Source organism: Orycteropus afer, unplaced genomic scaffold, assembly GCF_000298275.1.
Source record: "Orycteropus afer afer isolate SDZICR_OR568_19922 unplaced genomic scaffold, OryAfe1.0 scaffold00059, whole genome shotgun sequence".
NCBI classification, from domain to species: domain Eukaryota; kingdom Metazoa; phylum Chordata; class Mammalia; order Tubulidentata; family Orycteropodidae; genus Orycteropus; species Orycteropus afer.
The window spans coordinates 8565674-8586632 of record NW_006921646.1 but is presented as its reverse complement, the minus strand read 5'-3'; the positions used below and the strand labels follow the sequence as shown (position 1 = coordinate 8586632).

At 39.7% G+C, this 20959-nt stretch overlaps 1 protein-coding gene across 1 annotated transcript in view; it reads right to left on the bottom strand.

Moving 5' to 3' along the window:
- DNAH8 (dynein axonemal heavy chain 8) overlaps positions 1 to 20959 on the bottom strand; it is a 423841-nt gene that overhangs the window by 98290 nt on the left and 304592 nt on the right. Inside the window, exons 76-81 of the mRNA XM_007939462.1 lie at positions 18945 to 19050; positions 15828 to 16080; positions 15528 to 15718; positions 10534 to 10655; positions 7262 to 7380; positions 187 to 389 (exon numbers count right to left, since the gene is read on the bottom strand). Of these exons, the coding sequence (XP_007937653.1) occupies positions 187 to 389; positions 7262 to 7380; positions 10534 to 10655; positions 15528 to 15718; positions 15828 to 16080; positions 18945 to 19050 (994 nt within the window). The remainder of the gene's footprint in view (positions 1 to 186; positions 390 to 7261; positions 7381 to 10533; positions 10656 to 15527; positions 15719 to 15827; positions 16081 to 18944; positions 19051 to 20959) is intronic.

Below are 20959 nucleotides of genomic sequence, written 5' to 3'. Positions count from 1 at the left end.
GGTGGTATCACTATGGAAGTAGATTGCCCAATCTTCCTTCTGAGGAGTGGCTGGTGGGTTTGAACCACCAGCCTTCTGGTTAGCAGTCAAATGCCCTAGGCATCAGTTAGGCAATTATAAAAGGCAAAATAAATATGGGGTGAAAACAGGGATATTTTCCTAAGTTTCATAGATTGCTGATCATACCCAGCTTCAGTTTCTTGGCCAATGCATCAATTTGAATAGTGGGATCGGATCCCATGGACAGGAAACATATTAAAGGTGTTCGTGCATCACTTTCTTCCCAAGTTTTCTCCAGATTTAAGATAACTGGTTCTGTGTACTTTTCTTCCAAAGAATCTGCAATATACTTTCTTGCTTGAAAGACAGTACGATCCGGGCACCAAGACCTAGAAATGAATATAAGTCAGAGGAAATAAATACACTGTGTCAATTTTTTTTATTCTATTTAATTGTACGCACTTATAAGAACACAATGATAAATGGAGGAAATACTGTTTTTATTTTACTTGGATCTACAATCAACACCCATGGAAGCAGCAATCAAGAAATCAAACGATGCAATGCATTGGGCAAATCTTCTACAAAAGACCTCCTTAAAGTGTTTAAAAGCAAAGATATCACTTTGAGGATTAACGTGCACCTGACCCAAGTCATGGTATTTTCAATCACCTCATATGCATACAAAAGCTAGACAATGAATAAAGAAGACTGAAGAATCAATGCCTTAGAATTATGGTGTTGATATTAAATATACCATGTACTGACAAACAAATCTGTCTTGGAAGAAGTACAGCTGAAATGCCCCTTAGAAGTGATAATGACAAGACTTCATCTCACATACTTTGGACATCTTATCAGGATGACCATTCTCAGGAAGACATCATGCTAGGTAAAGTAGGGTCAGCAAAAAAGAGGAAGATCCTCAATGAGATGGATTGACAGACATAGTGGTTCAAACATAGCAGTGACTGTGAAGATGGTGCAGGACTAGTCAGTGTTTTCTTCTGTTGTACATAGGATAGCTATGAGTCAGAACCAATTCAACAGCACCCAACAGCAACAACAAATAAGAACACATTTCAATTAGCCAAATGACAACAAGTTAATTGTCCCTTATGCAGATCTGTGTAAATGGAATGTCAAGGTTTTCTATCCCTGGATGGGTGTAAATTTAATCAAGTGGTTTTGTTGCTAGGCATTGGCAAGGACTAGGGCAGAACCAGTAACAAATGTTGTCAATCTGAAGAAGAATTTAGAAGTCAGCTGATCCATGTGCCTCATTTTCAAAAGAAGCAATGACTCTAGAAGTTTAATTAGTTATTTTTTAAAAAATTAAAGATTATCCCATAGCTGCTAAGGCTAACAGCTTCAGGTATGCAGTTACCTATTCAAACTAATCATAATGTACAGGAGCACATTCATTCTTTGACAGATATTGTCTACTACATCTCAGGCTCTGCTCTACGTGCTGAGGATTCGGCTGGAATTTAAGGGAAGTGCCCTCCACCAGCTTCAAATACACTTCAAAGGCCAAACTGCTGTGTACCCTGAAGCTCTAAAGTCTTAAGTGAGAGAATCAACAAGTCAAAAGTGTCAAAAGTAGTTGATACCACTTCACACCCACTAGAATGGCTATTACCAGAAAATAACAAGTGTTGGCAAGTATGTAGAGCAATTGGACCCACATCCCCACCCTCCTATCACCCCTCCCCCACCATTGCATTGCTTGTGGGAATGTAAAATTGTGCAGTTCCTGTGGAAAATCATTTGGTGGTTCCTCAAGAAGTTAAACATACAATTACCATGTTGTTGTTGTTGTTGTTGTTTTAGACTCCTGGCCTAGCAATTCCACTACTGGGTATATACCCAAAAGACTTGAAGGCAGGGACTCAAATAAATCCTTGTGCACCAATGCTCATTGCTGGATGACTTAACAATAGCCAAAAGGTAGAGATACACAACTGCCATCAACAGACGAATGGATAAACAAAATGTGATATATTCATACAATGGAATATTATTCAGCCATAAGGAGAAATGAAATTTTGATACATGCTGCAACATGGATGAATCTTGAAAACATGCTGAGAGAAATAAGTCAGACATAAAAGGACAAATACTGTATGACCCCACTTAGAATATATGAAATACATTGAACAAGAAAACCATTCAAGACAAAAGAAGACTAGTAGTTACCAGGGCCTGGAGGTATGGGGAATGTGTTACTACTTAAGGAATACTGAGTTTCTAGTTGGTGATGAGAAATTTTTGGAAATGGATACTGATGATGGTACATGGTGAATGTAATTAATGTTATTGAATCGTAAACTTAAATTTGGTTATAACGGAAGCTGCCTGACACCTGGTGGTCACCATGGTTCAACCCCTGTGTGACCTCATACTGTAGCAAGCACTGCAGTTGTTGTTGTTGTTGTTATGTGCCATCAAGTCAGACCCGACTCATAGTGACCCCTCCTTGGGTTTCCGAGGCAGTATCACTACGGAAGTAGACTGCCTCATCTTCCTTCTGAGGAGTGGTTGGTGGGTTTGAACCTCCAGCCTTCTGGTTAGCAGTCAAGTGCCTTAGGCACTACGCTACCAGAGCTCCTAACTGCAGAGGCCACTTCAATGTCTTGAGTGTCTCTCACTCAAGACTTTAGAGCTTCAGGGCACACAGTAGGTTGGCCTTTGAAGTGTATTGAAGCTGGTGGAGGACACCTTTCTCAGATTCTAGCTGAATCCTCAGCATATAGAGCCGAGCCTGAGGTGTAATAGACAATCAATACTTGTCAAAGAATGAATGTGCTCCTATATATTATGATTAGTTTGCAGGATATTAGTGTGCAGGAAAATCATATCTTCCCAGCTTTCCAAGAAGCTATGGCAGAAGTGTAATGTCCACTCCGTGCCCATCTGCAAGGACAAGGTCAAAGTGGTTTGAAGATATTACAATGCTCAGCTTGGCAAGGTATTGCAAGAAAGGTAGAAAGAAGTATGTCATCTACACCTCTGAGAGGGTGCAGCATTCACTCAAACAAGGTGGTTATTACCAGGTTAATATTCAACAAAAATTGAAAAAAAATTCTTGAAGATTAAGCCAAATCTCAACAAGTTGGAAAAGAGAAAGGCAAATATAAGGAAGAACTTATTGAGAAAATGCAGGAATGATTACAACCTGCTGTGGAACCAAAGTTTCACTATAGATTTTTAGCCTAATGTGTATTCCTTAAGGAACTCTGGTGGCACAGTGGTTAAAGCATTCAGCTGCTAACCAAAAGGTCAGAGGTTCAAACTCACCAGCCACTCCATGGGAGAAAGATGTGGCAGTTGCTTCTGTAAAGATTTACAGCTTTGGAAACCCTCTAGGGTAGTTCTACTCTGTCCTATAGGGTCACTACGAGTCAGAATCAACTCGAGGGCAGTAAGTTTGGTTTGGTTTGGTTGTATTCCTTGAGAACTTTTCAAGATGTCTCTGGAATGTTTTACTTCCCCCTTGTTTTGTTACTGATAAGTAGCTCTGTAAACCCACCTTTCCAATTTTGATGAATAATTTTACGAATGAAAATTGTAAATGTTTCTTAATTTCAAAACAAACTGGTTATGACAGCAAATTTTTTGTTATATTTTACCACAATTTTCTTAAAGTTGATTTAATATTATTTGTGTACTGTACACTGTAATAGGTTCTACACACAGAGACACATTGAATAAATGTTATTTGATATTTGAGCACACAGACAAGCTCTTCAGATTTTTATTTGCCAAGGGATTGTACTATTCATTTGACATAGTTCTAATTTTTTAATGCATTTTATTGAAATATAATTTTTATACAGTGAAATACACAAAACTAAAGTGACAAGGGTCAATGCACTTTTTTTTTTTTTTCAGTGTTCCCTCCTCTCTCCTCCCACCCCTGGCATTTCACTTCATATATAAACCTTTCCTTGACCCTTCACAACAACAAACTAATACTATATTTGTCCTTCTGTGATTGACTTATTTCACTCAGCATGATGTCCTCCAAGTTCATCCATATTATGCGGTGTTTTTCAGACTCTACATTACTCTTTAGTGCTGCGTAGCATTCCATTATGTGTATGTACCATAGTTTGGTCATCCACTCTTCCACTATAAATCTTAGAGATAAGTCCCTTGCCAGATATATAATTATTGGCAAATATGAATTTGTTGCTGTCATTTTTGTTATGTGTTTTTTCATGGTGTTGATTTCTTTGTTCCATATAAATTTCTATGCTGAACTCATTTTGTTTATGAATCATGTTATCACTTCCTTCATTGCTGTTGTTTTAGTATTTGCTGAATATTTATGTTGGTCCTCTTTTTTGATGTGAAAATTTATCATTTTTCTTTGAGGTTACCCTGTGATTTATAGTTTTCTTCCCAAGTTTACAACAGTCTGTTCTATCCTGTAGTTGTCTTGACTTCCCTACCATCTAGAAGTTCTGTAATGACACAGTTTTTCCCTCTTTTTGGTTTGTAGTTGTCCTCATTTGTCAATTGATGTCTCTGGTTCCCTGTTTACAATCTTGTAGGCTTATTTACTTTGGACACTTCCATAGCTGGGTTAGTTTCTGGGTTATATCATCATGTGTGTTAATGGTCAGTTGTTGTTGGCTATTGTTGCTTCTCTGTCCAAAGGACTCCCTTTAGCATCTCTTGTAAGGTTGGTCTGGTTTTAACAAATTCCCTTAATTTCTGCTTATCTGGAAATGTCCTAATTTCACTATCATATCTGAAGGACAATTTTGCTGTGTACATAATTCTTGGTGGGAAATTTTTCTCTTTCAGTGTTTTATATATACCATCCCATTGTCTTCTCACCTGCATAGTTTCTGTTGAGAAATCCAAGCTTATTCTTATTGGTTGCCCCTTGTAGGTAACTTTTTATTTTTCCCATGCTGCTCTCATGATTCTTTCTTTGTCTGTGGTTTTGGTAAGTCTGATGATGATATGTCTGGGTGATTTTCTTTTGTGGTCTATTCTGTTTGGGTTTTTTTGGGCTTCCTGAATGGATATATTCTCATCTTTCATCATACCAGGAAAATTGTCTTCCAACAAATCTTTGACAATTTTTTCTGTGGTTTTATCTGTCTCTTCCTATTCTGGAATTCTGATTACACATAGGTTATTCCTTTTGATGGTATCCCACATGAACCTTAGACTTTCTTCGTTTTGTTTTGATCTTTTTCTGATTTATCTCTTTCCAGAGAAGTGTTCAGGTATTTGCCTTCAATCTCCTTAATTCTGTCTTCCATTGATTCAAATCTGCTTCTTTGCCCATTCAATGTCTTATCTATTTCTGAAAATTTAGTATCAATCTTTTGGATTTCTGTGTGTAGATTTTGTATCATTTTTAATTTTTCATTTTTGTTTTGTTTTGTTATTTTGTTCTCATATTGTCTTTTGCAATTATTCTAGGGTTTCCTCAGTGTTTTCCTTGATCTGCCTCTCAATTCGTTGAAGATACCTAAATATAATTCTTTTGAATTCTTTATCAGGGAGTTCCAATGCTGTGTCTTCCTCAGGGATATGTTTTGGGTCTGTATCCTGGTTCCTTGTTTCTCCTGTTTTATCTTGCTTCTTTGTGTGGACTGTGATGCTCTTTTGTCTCCAAGGCATTGTGATGTTTTTGTGTTTATATTTAATTGGTGATTGTATGTTGGAGCGACTTGCCCACAATTTTAATTTTCTTTGTTTTGTTTGTATCTTATCTACACATGCAGAGTACTGTGCTCCTCTATTTGCTAGTTCACAGCACTTATACACTCACCACCTGTCTCCTTTCCTGTTGTCAGCCTCTCTATATCCCTGCTGACCTTGGAAAACAGAGCCTATTCTAAGGTCTCTGGAATCTCAATGAGAATGCTATCACTTTAAAATCCAAAATGGCCACCGCTTGTAAACATTCAAAATGGCTGCACCCTTGGTCACTTGAAATATTCAAAATGGCTGCCATGTGTAAACAATCCAAATGGCTGCACCCTGCAGACAGCAGAAATTTGACAGCTTAGGTTGTCTACCTCCTTGCTGTTTTCCTTTCTAGTCATAGGCCACCAGCACAGTTGTCCCTGCAGCCCTTGGTGACCAGGGCTGATCTTTAGGTCAATTGTCAGGTTCTAACCCCACTTGGAAATATTCAGGCTGTTGGTCCCATCAGAGTAGCTGACAGTCCACAGCTCCAACAGTCTCTGTACTCACTGTTCTCATTCAGGTTCTTTCACTAGTTGGTGCCTAATCCACTTCTTTATAGTTCCTTTCAAAGCTCAGGGCTCCAAGATTATCTTCTGTATCTCTGTCAATTGGTTTTTTGTTTCTTTGTTGAAAAGGGTCTATGTTGCTTGTCTGCTTATTCCTCCATCTTATCAGAAGACATAGATCCAATTTTAAATGATGATTAAAAAAGAGTCACATGTATTCCAATAAAAGCAAGTACCTTTAATACCCTGTACATCCAGAGGTCAGTGTTGCTGACAAATCTCAAAGGGAGACAATATCCAGTAAAGAAATCTTTCTAAGAAGTGAAAGTTCAGGTGTATAACATTAAGAAAGATAAAAACTGCTCCAAAATAACTTACAGTGTTTTGTGATCCTTTGGGTGGCCTGATCTCCCCCAAACCCTACCCTTCATCCTTGCCCACAATTGACACACACACACACACACACACACCCTTCCAGTGGCTCTTCCAGTATGGAAAGGCCTCTTTGAACTACTAGATATTGAGAAGATGTGAGAAGGGAGAAGGGAAAGGAATGTTTTCATTTAACATTCATTTAAAACTTCTGCTTCCATTTTAATAGCCCAAATAGAATTTATACATTGCAATAGCACAATATTCTTTTTGTTTCCTCAGATGAAATACAGTTTTACCTTTGAAACTGATTGTCTTGTGAGTTCGTGGGATCTGTTTTTTTTAAAAGAAGTAAATTCAACAATAAGGGATTTATTCAATGCTAAATGATGAACAAAGCAAATAATAAAAATGTATTTTTCACTTTTTTTCCTAAAAGCACTAGCATTAATACATTGTCAAAATATACCACTTCCTGCCACCATAACTATTTTATTTTACTTGTCAAGGAATAAACAACTGTCATCCAAATCCATAATCTAGAAGCACATACACTTGTTATAATAACTGCAGGGACAAGTTGAAGTAAACTTCACTGAGGTTAAGAGATCTAATTTACTGATGCAATGAGTGATGCTTCCAGGTCTGAGGATACCTAGTCTCACCTGATCAGCAAAAGTTTACGGCAGGTGTCTAGTGAATCATTATATCCATCAGGGATAATTTCCTCCTCTGGAGCATCTTTGTCAAACCAGCTTTTCCACCCCTTCTCATTACGAGATATCTAAAAGAAACAAGCTAATTAGCAAGTCACAGGAACATATGTCATTGGAATATATTGCCCTGGTGGGGCTCAGCTAATGCACTTGGCTGCTAACCAAAAGGTGGGTAGTTCAAACCTACCAGTCACTCCGTGGTAGGAAGATGTAGCAGTGTGTGCTCCCATAAAGATTTACAGCCTTGGAGACCCTATGGGGCAGTTCTATTCTGTTCTATTGGGTTGCTGTAAATCAGAATCAACTCCACAGCTGTGGGTTTGGTTTTAGTTTTTTTTTCCCCCCCCCCTGAATAAAAAGGTCATTGTTTATAAGCATACAGTTTTTTAGGCATGAGAACACAATTAAAATTTTTCTTCAGAATCAGTGACTAAATAGTACGGATATTACTATTTCCCTGCAGATTTTCCATTGTTTTTCTACACTTTTCACTAAAATTAGGATCATATGTAAATTACACCAAATGGTTGGGGAGGAAGAAAACAGAACAGGGTTTCTCAGCTTCAGCACTACTGACATTTTAGACCAGAAAAATCTTTGTTGTGGGGGCTGTCCTGCATAGTGGAGGATTCTTAACAGCATCCCTACCTTCTATCCACTAAATGTCATGACACACACCCTGCCTCCAAGTCACAACAATCAAAAATGTCTCCAGACATCACAGAATGTCCCCTGGGAGGGGATACAAAATCATTCTTCGGTTGAGAACCACTGACACAGACCATCCTGATAACCACATGGTTAACAGGCTCAGCTGCTAACCAAAAGGCTGGCGGTTTGAGTTTCAACCAGAAGCATCTCGGAAGAAAGGCCTGGTGATCTAGTTCCAAAAAATCAGCCATTGGAAAGGTATGGAGCCGAGTTCTACTCTGACACACATGGGGTTGCCATGATTCGTAATCAACTCTATGGCAGCTGGTACTGGTTACTTACAACAGTGACACATGACAAAAGCAAAACTTTTATGTTGCCAGTGACCCCTGTGACTTGAGTCTTTAAGTCTAAGAATACAAGCAGTGTCTCCAAGAGGTGGTCTCAAACCCCTATTCTCTCAGAAGCATAGGAAGAACTATATACAGGTTTCAGGGGCAGTAAAAGATGCTCCCTGAAGCCCAAATGTTGCCTAAATTAATTACGGAAACTAGAGATTAGTGAACCTGATGTTGCTCCTCAGCAGCAATCAGGCTGGATTATTTAGACCGTGTCTGTAAGCACTCTTTATAAAACTATGGTAAGCCCTAATGACAAATAACAAATGCTTATATAGCAGAGACCACGTGCCAGGCCTAAGGGTGTACTTTTACCTCTATTATCTTTTTTTTTTTTTTAACAGATGAGGAAGCTGAGGCATTGAAAGGTTTAATACCTGCCCAAAGTCACCCATTATGTGAACAATTCATTGTGTAAAATATACAACAGGGCCCCATGGTTAGCTTACTGATAAGTGAAAATTAATAACAAAGCAGTTATTCTGTAACTCAGTTGCTCTAGCTTTGTCTCCAGGCCTCTAAAAGATGGAGGGGTAGTGTGTGAGTGTGTGTGTTTGTGTGTATGTGTGTGTGTGTGTGTTCTGAAATGTTTTGAAATTGTCAGCTTCTTCCTCAGATTGTAGTGGCTCTCCCTGGTTAGCTACCCTCAAAGAACCTGTGTACAGGTTATTGGGAGGGTCCAGAGCTGCTGCAGCCAGACCCTACTGAACTTGTACCTGTGTACTGCTACCCACAGCACCCTCTGCAGGCCTCCTTCCGGCCAAAGGCCAGAGAGAAAGAGACACAAGAAAGCAGGTGTTTATTCTCAGCCTCCTGGCCTTCCACCTGCTAATCTTGGCTCTACCACAATACAGTGTCTGGGGTGAGCAGCATCTTTGATGGGTAATGGGGTGACTTCCAACCCCTTGCATTTCCTGCCCCCTTTCTTGACCTTCACCTGTTAGCACAAACCACTTCCAGGCATTAAACAACTTGGCCTCAGAGGCCAAGGCCAGGGAAGCTGCTGTTTGAGGTTATTGTTTCAATTCCTGAAAACGACTCAGCTGGGAGATTGATCTTCTACTTCCTCCCTTCCTTCCCACCAACAGGCCAAAGTGACAGCCACCTGATGGCAGGTCACCACTGAACTTCGGTGACCTTCCTGAGCACGGGCCCCCATCCTCACTCCTGGCTCATCCAAGGCCGGAAGAGAAGGTGAAAAGAAATGAATCATAATGCCATGGAAAGAGCATGAGATCAAATTACAGTTCTGACATTTATTGGCTATGTGTTTTTGAGTAAGTATTTAACCTCTTTGAATCTCAGCTTTCTCATCTATAAAATGGGGAACAATGTTGTTTCTCTTGCAGGGTTATTGTTGCAAAGTACTTATTCAACAGTAAGCAATAGTACCTAACAGATCCTGTACAAAGGCATGTAAAATCCAATTGACAGAGGCAAACAATAATACATATCCCTATGCAAGCATACCTCAGAGATATTACGGGTTCAGTTCCAGACTACTGCAATAAAGCAAATATCGCAAGCAAGAGTCATACAAAATTTTTTGGTTTCCCTGTGCATATAAAAGTTATGTTTATACTACACTGTAGTCTATTACATGTGTAATAAATAGCATTTTGAGAAAGTCTGAAATATTGTGAGAACTATCCAAATGTGACACACAGACACAAAGTAAGCATGTGCTGTTGGAAAAATGGCACCAGTAGACTTGCTTGATGCAGGGTTGGCACAATCTTCAATTTAGAAAAACTGCATTATCTGTGAAGCAAAATGAAACAAGGTATGCCTGTATTAATAACCACCACTCATCTGACAATCTGTAGTTCGTGGTGGTTTATATGTTGTTATGATGCTGGACAACAACAACAACAATGATGCTGGAAGCTATGCCACTGGTATTTAAAATACCAGTAGGGTTCCCAATGGGGGCAGGTTTCAGGGGAGCCCCCAGACTAAGACAGACTTGCAAGAAAGAAAGGCTTGGCAATCTACTTTTAAAAATCTGTGTGTGATTTCAGACAGATGGACCTCAAAACGCCACAACAGCTTAAACTTATACTATTGGGTTCATTGCTTTGGGTGCAGGAATTGTCTCCAGGAGGCCCCACTTAAAATGGCCCAGGTCTGTATGGGCTTACAGATCTATATTTTTAACCAGTCCTTTATTACCTGGTTCATAATTTCTGCAAACTGTGGAAGTTTACTCAGCTCCACAAGATTCAGCCAGGTCATATCGAGGATCCAGCGAAATGGTTTGGGAGGGCAGGCTTTCAGATCTAGGGCTGCTCCCCCTGTGGAAAAGTGCCATGCAGTGTGAATCTGGACAGTTTGTACTTTTTTTCAGAAATTTCTTTTCAAATAATAAAAACAAAATAATGATATTACAGAAACTATGGGGAAATTGGGAAATAATCACATTATAGAAAATGTGGTTATCTTTTTTGGAATTATTTCCTTCAAGTCTTAGTGTTTTATTTACTGATTTACATCACTTTATAAGTCAATATTTGTCAACATTTCCTGCAAAGAATTTTTCTTAGATGGTTGCAACTGCTTGTTTTTTCTTTCTTTTTTTTAAACAATCAGAAATTTACCATTTTTATATAAATGAATAAGCTGATCTTTTCATGTGTGACTTTCAAAATCACTTCTTAAATTAGTCATGACTCTTCCAGAAGTTTAGATACAGAGAGATGGATGGATGGATGGATAGAAGAATGGATGGGCAGGTGGATGAGGACAGGTGGCAGGAAGATGGGGGTTGTTGGCAGATAGAAGGGCAGACAGATTGACAAACAGATATGAGGTTTTTTGAGGGTGACTAATATCTAAGTCGGGAGCTCTGGTGGCACAGTGCCTAAGGCATTTGACTGCTAACCAGAAGGCTGATGGTTCAAACCCACCAGCCACTCCTCGGAAGGAAGATGGGGCAATCTACTTCCGTAGTGATACTGCCTCAGAAATCCAAGGAGGGGTCACTATGAGTCGGCTCCAACTGGATGGCAGTGAGTTAGTTAGGTAGTTAGTTAATATCTAAGTCAGGAGTTCTGGTGGTGTAGTGGTTAAGGCAGTTGGCTGCTAACGTAAAAGGGTGGTAGTTCAAACCCACCAATCACTTGGGGGAAGAAAGATGAGTCTGCTTCCATAAAGGTTTATAGCCTTGGAAACCCAATGGGGTCACTATGATTTGGAATCTACTTGATGGCAGTGAGTGAATATTTAAGTTATTTATTCATTCACTTATTCAACAAATATTTACTTGAGTACCCAATATGTGTCCTGCATGTCACAGACACTGTGGATACAGCATAGAAAACCAGACAAGACCCCTGACCTCCTGGAGTTCATGGTCTACTGAAGAATGTGAGTACTGTATTCTATTTTTACAAAAATAACATGCAGCTTTCTTTGTCTGTATGCCAACTTCCCCCTCCTTCCCTTCGGGTATTTTCATAAGAACGCTATGCTAATTTTTTTAATTTGTGTAAAAATACGGTTTAGCATCAAATGGTACTTTGAAGCAAATTACAAGTCAAGTGAGCATACCTAATGTGGCAATTTTCCAACAAAATATATGATTATATTTACAATTTCAAAATTTCTCTACAGCATGTCTTATAATAATTCCACCTCCACAGCTGTTTAATTCAGGTGTATGCAAAACAGTGATTCTAGAACTTTTAAATCCTATAATCCTCCTTAAAAATAGATCAAATCCTTCCACTTCACACATCAACTCTTGGGCACAAGGGAAAGGGAGGGCCTACAGATCTGCTCTCAGCTTTGCACACTCCTGAGAAGGTGCAAGAGCTAACATACTCCTTTCATGTAAACCCCTTCTGCTCTGTCTCTGAAAATTTGAGGTCTGGGCCTCTGAGTGTCATAACACCATTAGAACCTGTAAACTCTCCTCTCACTGCTACCCCTGCTCCACAACCCAGTGAAAGAGAAAGCCTTACTCTATCGAGCACCATTAATTACTTTGCTAGAAAAGAACATCACGTTCGGTAAAATGGAGGGTCAGCGAAAACATGGGAGATTCTCAGTGAGGTGGAATGACAGACACAGTAGCCAAAATAATGACTCAAACCTATCAAGGATCACGAAGATGACATTGGACCAGGCGACAGTTTGTTCTGTTACACATAAGGTCATCGTGAGTTGGAGCCAACTTGATAGCAACGAGCAATAACAGCACCACGACTGCTAATGCTAAGAGTTACTGGGAGGAGAAGGAACCATGAGAGTCACCTGTGTGCAGCCTTAACGGATTCTGTTTCTCTACTACAAACTCATCCCCTTTCTTCTCAAGTGTTTCCAAAGAAATGTCTTCATGTATCATAAGGCTCACAGACATCAGGAGATGACATCTAAGCTATCTCAATGTTTCCAAACATAATATGTACCTTAACCAACCTCAGAGTCGAAATTCACCCTATCCCCAAGAATATCCCAGCTCTGTCACTGACCAGCTGTGTAAACTTAAACAAGGGCCTCCATCTCTCTCAACTTCCTCATCTGTCAAACGAATGTAATACGAGAACCTATCAGATTGCTTGCTGTAAAAATTAAATAAATTAATACACGTAGAGAGCGTAGAAGAGTCTTGGCCCATAGTAAGAGCTATGTAAACATTACTTGCTATCTTAGCATTAAGTCTCCTTCCTCTGCTTTTGAACATCTAGGTCCAGCCCAACCTGGAAGGTAAGAACGGACCCCTAAGGTGTCTTTTTGTCCATGCCTATGACAAAAGAAAGATAATGTCTTTCTAAAATAACCAAGCAGGGAAAACAAGTACATCATTCGATACTGTAGAATTACCCTTGGTGTCTATTTCATTTTTCAAAGTGTCCTGATATTCTTGGTTGAAAAATAAAGTCAAAGGCACCTTACAAATATTGCTGAAAAGAGTAGTAATTGATAGAAAGGAAATGTCATTCTTGGGAAATCAAATATTTTTGCCATGATATGTCTCTTTCTTCCTTTTCCCTAAGTATTGAGTTCAAAATGATAAAATGTATCTATAACCTAGGACTCATATTTGTTAAGTTTGTGAAAAAAATTGTTTTTAATTTCATACTATCCTTAAAAAATAATTTTTGTCAAAAGGTAAGCCTTTTCAAAATGAATACAACAGTACAATAAACCAATTTTGTTCTTTAGAATTTATACTTCTGTCAACCAACCTATCATACAAATCTCAGATTAATCTTCCTAAAGCATCACTCTGTTCATGCCATATCCCTGCTCATAACACATGTAATGGCTTGCTATTGCCAGCAAAATTAAATCCAAACCTTTGACTAGTGATCCTGACTTTGTACAACTGGGTTCTCCCTGACTTTCCAGTTTTATGATCCAAGTGGGTCGCAAATATGTTCACACCACAACCCAGATGTGCAGATTTCTTCATTTTTCTGTAACAAATTTAATCCTCCTCACGAATTCCTCTGCACTATGTTGCCATATTTCTTTGCAACACAATGCGACCACTGCTGTGCAGTCAGATCCGACTCACAGTGACCCCTTCTTGGGTGTCTGAGGCAGTATCACTACAGAAGTAGATTGTCCAACCTTCCTTCCGAGGAGTGGCTGGTGGGTTTGAACCATCAGCCTTCTGGCTAGCAGTCAAATGCCTCAGGCACTATGCCACCAGAGCTCCCCCATGTTTCCTAGTCACATCTTATTTACATACTCTTTCAAAGACCCCAGTCTCTTTCAGGTTATAGCTCTGGGTTTGGTTGTATTTGGTAGGTAGGGGGAGATGACATGGGGATGTTATGTCTTGATGGGGAGGAGGTCTCAGAACTGCACATTGCCCTCTAGTCTTGACTTGTCTCAGTCACAGGCTGAGATCCCTGTACTGCATCCTCTGAGCTACCACAAACCTTGTTTGATGTGCTGCTGTCCGCAGCCCAAGCACTTGGTCCTGACACTTTGTCTCTAGTTACGAAAGCCTTTACCCCACAGCCTCTTGGTTCAAACCCCAGGCCGTTGCTGTGCACTGTCCCTCTCGACATGTCCATGTGGCCTCCATCCTGCTTGCCAGACCCCAGGTCTGGGTAGCCATTCCTCTCCATCTGTGCTGCCGCGCCGCTTCCATGCCTTGTTGGAGGTGACCTTGGGTGGAATGCAGGGGTATCTCCTATCTGAATGTTTCTCCAGCAACTCCCTCTCCTGAGATCCAGCCTCAGCAATGCATTTCCTGTGGTTGGCAAGATTCCTTGCACAACAGATTTCCTTGAACCTCTCTCTTCTAATCCTATCCATGTCTGCCACATTGGTATTCCTAAAGAAAAACAAAGACCACACCACCACCTTGCTCAATACCCCACAACAACTCCTTGTTTCTTTCCCAATCAAGAAAATACCTTCTCTGGGAATCAAGGCTCTCCATGGTATGTCACCAATTTACATGTCCAGTCCTTCTTCCCATTAGTCCACCATACAGCTATCTTTGTTAGCTAATGCTGCTCTAACACAAATACCACAAGCTGTGGCTTTGAAGAAGAGAGATTTGTTTTCTCACAGTTCTGGAGGCTAAAAGCTCAAATTAGGTTCTTGGTCATGTTGATTACTTCCTTGTCATTAGCCCAAATATCATTCTTTGGTTTTATTAATTACACTTTTAACAGGGAGATAAGCAATCAATAGGATGAGTTTCAATTATAAAATATAAGTAGGCCTTTTTTGCATGGGAGGTCTGGTAGTGTAGTGCCTAAGGCACTTGACTGCTAACCAGGAGGCTGGCGGTTCAAACCCACCAGCCATTCCTCACAAGGAAGGTTGGGCAATCTACTTCCATAGTGATACTGCCTCAGAAACCTAAAGAGGGGTTGCTATGAGTTGGGTCTGACTTGACGGCACATAACAACACCACCAACATATATATATATATTTAAATGGGTGACAATGATCAAACTTAATTTAACTATATAACTAAAAATCATGGAATTAGCTCAGACTTGAAATACGTCCTTTTGAGTGGCCAGAAGAAATGAATGGAAATTAGATTTTTAAAATTTTTTTAGAGGCATAAAAAAAAAAGATTTTCACTAGAACACAATTTCTCTGTCGTATCATAAAAAATGGGTGTATAGTACATCAAAGATTATATCAAAGCAATATCCCATCATACCACATTTATATTCCAAACACTCTACCTTTAATGAGAGCCTGGAATTCTCGGTGCTTAACTGTCCCTCTCTGAAGATCGATCTTCAAGGTCATTAGCAGCACAAAGAGGAATTTGTGGTTTTCATAGAGGCCTCTGACGGAATATGTAAAAACTTCGTATGTCAGAAATTCAATGATGTTTGTAATTCTCTTTTGAGGTAGTGGAGATTTTTCAGATCTACAATACATTTTCAAAAATCAAAGAGATAAGAAGCAACTTCTAAAAGAGTAGGAATACAAACACAGTTTCAAGTTACTGCTTTGGGGTAAAGGCAGCGAGGGCCCACCTGGCCATGGACTGGTCAAACAACTTCAGGAACTGGGCCAGTGAGGTCTGGTACATGATGTTGACCATGCTCATCTCTGTGATGAGGAAGTAGAGGATGCTTCCACGGGTGGCTGCCGGTCGGAACTCTTCCTGTGCCATGTTAATCTTGATTTCGGTCTCTGCGGCCACGTGCAGCTTTTCACTTACTTCAGCGGCTGTCTGTTTGGTGGTTCGGAGGACACCAATGAGTGATTCGTCATCCACCAAAGAACCTAAAGGTCAAACAGGAAAATTATGTACTACAAGACAGAAAAGCCACAAGGCAAGATGCATTTCTTTTGTAATTTTCCTATTAAATTTCAGCTTGACTTTTTAAAGCCATCAGGATAGAAAAGTGGATACTCAAAATTCTTGGGACATCAAAGGATTCTAGTTTAACTAATACCAAGTGCCCGGATCCCTCTAAACATGCTTCCTGTGGGATTATCCCTCACTCTGCCTGCAAATTTCCTCCAAAGGTGCATTTCAAGGCAGACCACACAACAGGTCATTAAATCTTTGATTAAAGGTCCAGCCACTCTCAGAGATTTTTGTTTTTGTTGTTTGTTGTTATATGCCGTCGAGTAAGACCTGACTCATAGCGACCCCTCCTTGGGTTTCTGAGGCAGTATCACTACGGAAGTAGATTGCCCCATCTTCCTTCCAAGGAGTGGCTGGTGCGTTTGAACCACCAGCCTTCTGGATAGCAGTCAAGTACTTTAGGCACTATGCTACCTTATGTGACATGAAAATGCTTGTTAAAGCATTCAGCTCCTAACCAAAAGGTTGGCAGTTCCAAACCATCAGTTGCTCTGAGGAAGAAAGATGAGACAGTCTAATTCTATAAAGATTTACAGCCTTGGAAACCCTATGGGGGCAGTTCTACTCTGTCCTAAAGGATGACTATGAGTTGGAATCAACTCGATGGCAGTAGGTTTGAGTTTTGGTGAGTATGTGATGTGGTTTTCTCTTCCTTTAGCATCTTGGTGGTTCTCTTCAACATGTCACGTGTCCCCCCAGTTTCTCTCATGATGCCAGTTCATCTGAATGGGCTCATCCATGTGAGTGAGTGATTGTCTCTCTGCTCCTACTGCTGCAGGAGAAGAGAGTTCTTGCCACTAAGAGCCCTGGTTTTTCCATGTCTCCAACAAGAGAGAATCTGGAGACAATGTCTCTCTAGCTATTCGATAGACTTCCAAAAAAACCCAAACTCACTGCCGTTGAGTAGGATGTGACTCATAGCAACCCCTCCTTAGATTTCTGAGGCAATATCACTATGGAAGTAGATTGCCCAACCTTTCTCCTGAGGAGTGGCTGGTGGGTTTGAACTGCCAGCCTTCTGGCTAGCAGTCAGATGTGTTAGGCACTATGCCACCAGAGCCCCCTTAGGGGAAAATAAATCTTAATTTTAGTTTTACCCTTCATTATTGTTTTTAATAGACGTAGTACATGTTCATTCCAATAAATTAGTTTTTCAGATATGGGTGAATACAAGGGCATGCTGAGTTAATATCACCATGTCTGCAAAAACAGTGCACTGGGCTGCCCTCGAGTTCTGGGTGGCAAGTGAGTATTAAAGGAAGGTGCTGAGTTACTCTGAAGGGCATGCTGTGGAAGTCCAAATTGTGATTAATCTTGCAGGAAAGAGATCTTGATCCGGCACACTCTTGTCTGCAGCAGGAATGAGAGCCCCCAGCTCTCCTTGCTAATTAATTTAGAATGGCCAGGGGCATCTGAGATAGCTGGGAGAAGTCACTGGACCAAGAGGATATATAGCTTCACCAGCAAAAATGTTCAATTAAGGCAGATAAAAGAACTTTTCACTGAGCTCTCCTTAAAACTAGTGCTAGAGACCATTGTGAGAACAATGCATAATACACTCCAAGAAACAAGATTTTTCTTTTCTAATCCAGGGATTAAAGTCAAGAAATATTCATTTTTAGACCTCTAATAAGTAAGGCATTTGGCTGCTAATCAGAAGGTCCATGGTTCAAATCCACAGGAGAAAGATGAGACAATCTACTTCTGTAAAGATTTACATCCTTGAAAACCCAATGGGGTCACTATGAGTCAGAATCTACTCGATGGCAGTGGGTAGACTGCTAATAAATGAAGGAGGGGAGTTTCTGGGTGGTCAAAAATCGATTAATTGGAATCAAGTCAATGGCAGTCAGTTTTTTGTTTGTTTGTTTTTTTAATACAAACCAAAACCCCACTGCCGTTGAGTCAATTCCAACTTATAGCAACCCTACAAGACAGAGTAGAACTGTCCCATAGGGTTTCCAAGGCTGAACTACCAGCCAAAAAGTCAGCAGTTCAAACCCACCCAGGGGCTCCAGGGAAGTCAGAGCAGGCAATCTGTTACCATAAGTTCGCAACCTTGAAAACCCTATGGAACAGTGCTCCTCTGCACACATGGGGTCATCATGAGTTGGAATCAACTTGATGGCAGCTAACACAATAAAGGGTGGAAGGTAGAGTGCTGTAATTTGCCTCCTACAGAACAATATCATGTTTGTTAAATGCATTTTCTTTTATATATATTGGAAGAGAATACATCCCCTCAAGTTGAGGTGTGGCATGCTTAGCTGCACACGCCGCCCACTGCTCCCAGAAGAATCTATACTTGATTTCTAAGGGAGGTCAAGTCCGGTCGAGAGTGACCGTGGGATTTGGTGCCTGGGTCCCTTTGACACTGATTAAACACATCATAACACATTGCAGTAATTACATTTCAACACCAAATGAAAGAGTCAATCTAGAAAAAATAAATTGAGCTCATCAGTTTCCTTTGGGCAAGCAAATTAGCCTATTACGAGTTACCTAGCTCTGTTGGGAGCCCTTATTTTTCTCAGGAGAGAGCAATTATATCAAGAAAACTATGTTATTCTCAAATGCTCAGTCTCTATTTGCTAATTCAAAAATCAGATTCCCTGCAGTCATACTTTTTAATGTCTAGATAGAAATTGTTTGTCTTGTTTTTACATTGGCAACTTGGCTATTTCCTAACATCTATAATCATGAGGGTTTTGGAAAGAGTTTACAAGGAATCCTTATTCAGAATCTGTTACTTGATTACTTCTTAATAACACAATACCTTTTGTAGCACTTAATTTATAGAGGAGGTTATCTTCAAGTTCTTTCATCTTCCGCTTATTAAAAGTAACATCCTCTAAAAGTTTAACCCTCTCAGACTCTAACTCCTGTTGTTAAGAAACAAAAAATAACATAAGAACTGGAATTATCAATTATTATGCCATTCCCAACTAACCAGTGTTTGTTATCAATTAGAAAATGTTTAAATCAAAGCGCTATTCAAATGACAGAAGAAATGAACATCGTTAGCCAAATCTGTCTATCTTTAACCTTGTTTCTCTGGATGATTTTTAAAAATTGTACTCACTAGCATTAAGTTTTCATAACACTTGTGCTGACATGCATGAGATGAACCTGCCAAAATCATTTTGTCCAAAACCCCCAGCTCTCATTCTAACTCTAAGTTTAGTAAAAGGGCCCTATTCTCTTGGACCTGTTCCTGCATTGCCTCTGTGAGAAATGCTAACTTGATCTGCAGTCAGAAGTGGTAGAAACAAAGAGGCATTAATACTAGCAAACCATGAGGCTACCCAGGTCAAATGTAGGCTCTTGGCTGGGAATTCACCCACAGGAACACCAGATGCCTTGTTTGGCACAGCCAGGTGCCAATTCAAATACACTTTCCATTATATTTGCTTCTCTTTATACAAGCCAAAAAGAGCTCTGGTGGTGCAGTGCCTAAGGCATTTGACTTCTAATCAGAAGGCTGGTGGTTCAAACCTACCAGCCACTCTGCAGAAGGAAGACAAGGCAATCTACTTCTGTAAAGATTGACAACCCTGGAAACCCAATGGGGGTTGTTATGAGTCAGAATCAACTTAATGGCAGTGAGGTGTTTTTTTTTTTTTTTTAATGCAAACCCAAAACCAAACCCACTGCTACTGAGTCAATTCCAACTCATAGCAACCCTACAAGACGGTTTCTAAGGCTATAAATCTCTATGGAAGCAGACTGACTTATCTTTCTCCTGTGAAGCGGCTGGTGGGTTTGAACTGCCAATCTTCTGCCTAGCAGCTGAATGCTTTATCCACAATGCCACCAGAGGTCCTTGCTCCTTACACAGGAGAAGTTAAATTGAGTGTTTAGAAAGTATATCTTTTTCTACATAACTGGTATCTTTTTAAAAATTATACTTTGAAAATATTTCAAACTTTCAGAAAAGTTGTAAGACTAATACAATGAACTCTCCTATATCTTTCATCTAAATTAATTCATAAATCAATATTTTGTTTTATCACTTTCTCTATATATAATACTTATTGTTATTATCATGGCTGAACCACTTGCAAATGTCATGATCCTTAGCCTAAATATCTTAGCAAAGAGCCAGAACATTATCTCAAATAATCACAGTGCATTTTTCAAATTCAAGAAATTTAACATTGGTACAGTAGTCTTGACTAATATAGAATCTCAATTCAAATTGTCTCTATAATGTTTTTTAGAGCAATTTTTTTTCTGGTCTAATACAGAATTACTCATTATACTTAAAATTATGTTAAAAGAAGGTGTTTTAAAACTACTTATTTAAGGAAGTTTCTTGAAAAATTGCTTCAGAAATTACACCACTTCCAGAAAGTCATCTTTAACCAATTAGTTAATCAAAAGCAACAGCACAGTGCTCATCTGCACATCTACTATGGCTTGCATCTAGAGGGCAGAAACTTGTCCTATTAATTTTTGTATTTGTGACAATACTTATCTTGAGGCTTTGCAGAGAAGGGACTCAATCCAATAAATATTCATTAAATTGAAATGTTCTGAATTTAGTTCAACTCAATTTTTTTTTTAAATGTAGGGAAACTGAGGACCCAGAAGTATTAACTGAAAATTATGCCCCAAAATTACACATCCAACTAGTTATTGAAGATGGGGCAATCTACTTCTGTAGTGCTTGTTGTTGTTGTTGTTGTTAAGTGCGGTCGAGTCGTTTCCGACTCATAGCGACCCCATGCACAGCAGAATGAAACACTGCCCGATCCCGCACCAGCCCCACAATCCCTGCTATACTTGAGC